This window comes from Mirounga leonina, unplaced genomic scaffold (assembly GCF_011800145.1).
Source record: "Mirounga leonina isolate KUSES-001 unplaced genomic scaffold, KU_Mleo_1.0 Mir_168, whole genome shotgun sequence".
NCBI classification, from domain to species: Eukaryota; Metazoa; Chordata; class Mammalia; order Carnivora; family Phocidae; genus Mirounga; species Mirounga leonina.
The window spans coordinates 43,757,318-43,763,375 of record NW_023270426.1 but is presented as its reverse complement, the minus strand read 5'-3'; the positions used below and the strand labels follow the sequence as shown (position 1 = coordinate 43,763,375).

The 6,058-nt window shown below is 40.5% G+C and overlaps 1 protein-coding gene across 1 annotated transcript in view; it reads right to left on the bottom strand.

The window, feature by feature from the left end:
- Window positions 1-3,726: 3,726 nt before the first annotated feature.
- The window catches only part of MCCC2 (methylcrotonoyl-CoA carboxylase 2), a 70,877-nt gene continuing 68,545 nt past the window's right edge, over window positions 3,727-6,058 (bottom strand). The window contains exon 17 of the mRNA XM_035014608.1: window positions 3,727-5,829. Coding sequence (XP_034870499.1) covers window positions 5,712-5,829 — 118 coding nt within the window. The 3' untranslated portion in view covers window positions 3,727-5,711. The remainder of the gene's footprint in view (window positions 5,830-6,058) is intronic.

Below are 6,058 nucleotides of genomic sequence, written 5' to 3'. Positions count from 1 at the left end.
AAGAACACTAGTTTCCTAAACAATTAAATTCTACTGGAAGTTACTGCAGCATCTGAAAGCACCAGAGTCAGCATTACAAATGCAGCAATACTTGTATCATAAACATATGTTTATAGAACAGAATTTAGCAATAGGTCTTAAAAGCCCACATACACTTTGATCCAACAATCTCACTTCTAGGAATTTATACTAATAATCACAATTATGTAAAGACACTACAAGATATTTACTGCAGCATTATCTGTAATAGTGAGAAGCCAGAGACAACCTAAATATCCAAAAGCAGGGGAGTGGTTAAATCAAATAGGATGGCCATACAATGTAGTATTGTGCAACATCACAATTGTTGTAAATACAGTAGCACATGACATGGAAACATGCCAAGACATTTACACGACATTAAGTGAAAATGAAGGTAACAGAGTAACTTTCTTTGTGGAAAACAAACCTCACAGATAGAAAAAAGAATAACACAGTCGATATATGAAATTAATAATAGTAGCAGCTATCTCTGGGTGGTGAAATTATGGAGAGAGTTAAGAAAGTGAAAATTCTCCAAGTTTTCTAAAAAAAAAACAAACACTGTTGGATTTTAAAGTATAATTTTAAAACAAATGTCATTTATAATTATCTTACAACATAGGAGTACGATAAAGCTATTGAAAAATGTACAATACATTTCCTACAGAAACCTCTTGAAAGTAGCCCTAGCATTCCAAAACTGTAACTTTTCACTTCTTATAATTAACACTTGCTGAATTACACATCAAATTTTTGATTTCTGCACCTTACTTCTAACAAGTAGTTCTGGTCATGTTCTCTCTTCAGTCAGTTCTGTTATATCACAACCTTCTAAGACTTTGTTCTCCCTCAGACAATTTTTTTTTAAGATTTTGTCTATTACTTATCATTTATTTATTTGTTTATTGAGAGAGAGAGAGAATCTTAGCAGGCTCCGTGCAGGCCTCGATTTGAAGACCCTGAGATCATGACCTGCGATGAAATCAAGAGTCGGAGGCTTAATCATCTCAGCCACCCAGGCGCCCCAACCCTTCTCTCTCTTAACCTAAGGAGTAGCATAAACCTGTGATTTGGGTCACCGTTGTAAAAGGAAAAGCAGCAAGACACACTGACATGCTGGGTGCTACAGAAAATAAAATTGCCGGGGCGCCTGGGTGGCTCAGTCGTTAAGCGTCTGCCTTCGGCTCAGGTCATGATCCCAGGGTCCTGGGATCGAGTCCCACATCGGGTTCCCTCCTCGGCGGGAAGCCTGCTCTCCCTCTCCCACTCCCGCTGCTTGTGTTCCTGCTCTTGCTGTATCTCTCTCTCTTGTCAAATAAATAAATAAAATATTTAAAAAAAAAAGAAAAAGAAAAGAAAATTGCCCCTGCCTTGTGGTAAACTCTCCTCCTGAGCCGATTAAATGGCTCTCTAGAATGCTAACACATATCATGTGTTTGATACAATGCTGAAATCCACAAAGTTACAAAGCAGGCAGGCGACCTCTAGAAGCTGAAAAAGACAAGGGAATGGATTTTCCCTTCAGTCTCCAGAGTGAACACAGCACTGCCAATATCTTGATTCTAGACTTCTGGCCTCCACAACTAGAACAGAATAAACTTGTATTGCTTTTGTTTGTTTGTTTTTGTTGTTGTTTTTAAGCCACGAAAACGTTACAAAGCAGGTATCTGGAAGAGTGGCTTTTAAGAGGTATCAAAACCTGACATCCATTGGTCCTCAGTGATAATCAACTAGAGAGAGAGCAGAGGTCCCAATCTGCTCACACCCGTTCCCCAGTGTAATTCACAGCAGGGCCTGTTCCCTCCCAAGTATCCCAGGGTGGATCATCAATTAGCTTGATTACAAACCTCACCTGGAATGTACATTTGCCTAGAAAGGTCAGTAGATAGAAATTTCATTTAGCTCCAAGAGCAACTTTATCCTTAGCATTCTGATTCTATATAACAAGAGAATTTGAGGCACATTAAATTAAAAAATATATTTTTTTTTAAGTGTTTGGTGGTATGACCTTTTGTTAAAACAATAAAAACCTGGCATTATTAGATACTAATTGTAATTTCTAACATTTGCAAAGAAATGTCATAAATAACCAGAGACCATGATTATCTAGTTCATGCTCTTGCAGTTTTTCTAAATACTGAATTTCAGAACCAGTAATTAAGATTTGTAAGAAATTGGCTTTGGCCAGAATAATCAATCATCATTCCAGGACACCAACGAACACATTTCAGAACCAACAAGGACTATGTGGCCTCTCCCCAAAAAAGTCTTATTAAATCATGGAATAAGCTGCCGTTACCTACCCTTGTAAAGGTCATACCAGCCTCTCTAGTTGTGCCTTACGCATGAACATGCACATCTGGCAAATGATAATTTTACTTGCACATTCAACAACATTCAGCAGCGTCTTCTGGTAGTGTAAAAAATTTCAACAAATTCTTAATTGAAATTTTTTTCCTGAAAACTGAAAAATACAATTAATTTTGTCTCTTTTATTCTCGAAGTACCCAGAGTGGCTAATTTAGATTAATTTGCTGCATACTTAAGATTCTAAGTTACTCCTATTATCCTGGCTGCAATTCTCATTTATAAGAACTGAGATGTAGAAAAAAAAAATATTCTCCCTACCAAACAAAAAGTTCTGTGAGGTGAATGTGTTAAGTAACCACATTGTGGTAAACATTTCACAATATAAGTGTATCAAATCACACTGTACACCTTCAACTTCCATGTGAAATGTCAGTTATGTCTCAGTAAAGTTAGGAGGGGGCAGACGAAAAATGCTGCCTGTTTTGATAAAACAATTTTTTTGTATTGGCTTAACTATGTAACATAATTTAACTATTTTAAGTGTGGTGCTCGTGATGATGGTGATCTTTTTAGAGAGAACAATTTCTTTAGAGAGATAAAAACAGTCCTAAAAAATTCATCAATCTTTGATTTGTTGAGGATTCATAGCAAAGCAGTATTACCTACACTTGATTTTTTAAAAAATTTTTGTTTTCTGACATGGATGTAAATTTTAACTGAAACTTTAATATAATTTACTATTTTAAAATGCTTACCGTGTCCCCTTTGTTGGTTCGAAAACTGGCCCCAGAACAGGGAGGCCAAGGGAGAGATGGGAGAGAGAAGGCCACTCCGCATTGGTATGCGAGGGAATGCACTTCTGAGCGTGGCCTGCATCCTCCACAACACGAGATCATCTCCACACCCACGGGCCAGAATCTTATTTATAAAGAAGCTTAACTGGGTTCAGATGGTCTCAACACCTTCCTCTCTCAAGGCTATGTTCTTGAAATGGCTCCCCCTACAGGAACAGTGGGTGGGGGAACTTTCCAAGGAAAGGGGAGGGGATGTCCTCTCAGTGACCTTGTCCCACATCCTTCTGAAAATGCAGCCCACCTCTGAACTGTGAGCATTTATCTGTACACATCTCAAAAAATTAAACTGATTTCTGATACACAAATGCTGCCTAAAATTTTTTTTTAAGGTTTTATATACTTATTTGACAGAGACACAGTGAGAGAGGGAATACAAGCAGGGGGAGTGGGAGAGGGAGAAGCAGCCTTCCCGGCCGAGCAGGGAGCCCGACGTGGGGCTCGATCCCAGGACCCCGGGATCATGACCCAAGCCGAAGGCAGACGCTTAACAACTGAGCCACCCAGGTGCCCCAAATGCTGTGTAAATTGAACATGACACACAAAGTTTGAAGTATTAATTTTATGAGGAAAGCACTGGATAGTTGTATTAGATCACATAATCAGTCATTTAATTGTAATGTGGTCTGAAGACATCAATTAAAATATGGATTTCTCATTCACTCAACAAATACGTAAGCACCTACAAGTGCTAGGGCCTGCAGCTGCAGGCTAAACAGGACATCCTTGCTCTCAGAGAGCTTACATTCTAGCAGGAGGGCAGTATTAAAGAAATGTTTAGGTTTCTCATAAATACGTAAGACAGAGAAGAAAGTGGCTGCGGCTTTACGAGAGCACAGCGTCTAACCCAAACCAGGGAAGTCACAGAGACAAAAAGGTAAGTGTTTAAGGGAAGGTAGGATGGTACAGGCAGAGGGAACCTTGGGTGGTGGACCCTAAGGTGGGAAGGACTCTACAGGTTCAAGGAACAAGAAATCTGTAACAGCTAGAGCACCGAGCGTGAGGAAGAGTCAAGGAGATGAGGCAGAAGAGGGGATGTGATGATCACAGTCCTGGAGAGCATGACGGGTCTGGCACTTCGACAGGGAACCAGTGAGACATTGGAGCAAAGGAACAGCATGACCAGATGCACACTTAGAATGGCCATCTTCATCTCGCAGTGATGGGGAAGCAGTACTAGCTAAGACTGGATGCAGATAGACCACTTCTAAAGCCCGTGGTGGTGAAAGATGGAAATAATGGGGAATCCAAAAGACAGGAGGCAAAATCAATAGACCTTGATGATTGAATCTGAGGTTCCTATAAGTCCATCAGTGCAGACATCCAGTAGACCCGTTAGATACACAGGTCTGGAGCTCAGGGAGAACAACCTTGATGCAGGAATCATCCACATTCAGATGGCCACCGAAGCCATAAGGCCTGAAATGACCCAGCGAGAATAAACCAAACCATGAGAAACACCTACATTTAAGAATGAGGAGAGGGCCGGGGGCTGGGGGGAGAGGGAATGGGGAGCTGCTATTGTTTGGAATGATGAAAAGTTCTGGAGCTGGATGGTGGCCATGGTTGCACGACCGTGTGAATGGACTTCATGCCACAGAACCGTGCAGCTAAAAATGGTTAAAATGGTACATTTTATGTAATATATATTTTACCACAATTTTTCAAAAAGAATGAGGAGATACTTTCATGTTATTTTTGTATCTTTCAGAATCAGAATCTATTCATGTTTTACTAATGAAAAATCAGGACAAATGGTGACGGGAGTGGGAGAGAAATGCATAGAGGAACAGAGCCTGACAAAGGAGGCGGAACAAGAAGGGCCAAAGAGGTTGGTGGAAAACCTAGAGTTACAGTCTGAAAGCTAAGGATAGCACTGCTAGGAACAAGTGTTTGACTGCTCTTAATGCCACAGAAAATTCAGTCCAGTAACATCGGGAAAGAACCCACTGGCTTCAGCAACATGGAGGCCAACCTTGGAGAGGGCTGTTGGCAGTGGAAGCCGATGAGGTGTAGGCTGAAGAGAGAATGGGGAGGAAACAGAGCCCCGAGTGCAGACAGCAACAAGTCTGACTGTTACAGGAAGGAGTAGGATGGTGGCTGAAAGGCAAAGTAATAGATGCTTCTAAAAATTATGTGTGTTAAAATAGCATCGTGCATAATCACCAAAGCAATCATTTCGGTGGAAAAACAACTTTCTGTGAATAATCTCAATCATACCTGGGATTTATAGGTTATGGAACTTTTCATACTTCACGTGGGTTAGAAAGGCTAACTGTAAGTTATTCTCTTCATTTTATGGGTGGTAAAGTGGAGCCACAGAAAAACTGCTCTAAGAAAATGGACAAGGAATTGAAGTTCATCAAATAAATATCTTCACTGATTTTTTTTTAAGGTAGAAAAGTACAATGCAGTGTGTTGAGAAAACAATTTTACCGTAATAGCCACATGTTGGAAAAGTCTAAAATTTTAAGCTATCAGTACATTAATTTTTGGTACATGTCCTATGGAAGACGCCTTATATTCCAGTTACATCCTCAAGATGCCGAAGTCAGTCTTCTGGATTGGTGCGTTGAGGGCCGCACTAAGACTGAGACCCAGCACCAGTCTGGTGTCCACTGGATCAATAATCCCATCATCCCACAGCCTGATAAAAGAACAAAACACAAGTTATTAGGATTCCATCACCGAACAACCATTTACACAATTTATGTCCAGAAACGCTGGGGTTTTTCCTCAGGTCCTAGAGGGATTGACTGATGAGCTTCTGTGCGCTACATTCTCACAACCGAAACCACCTTCAAAGGAGGGGAAAAGAGAGAAAGAAAAACGACAGGACTTTCATCCCAGGCCCTCACAGATGTCAGAGTGAGCTT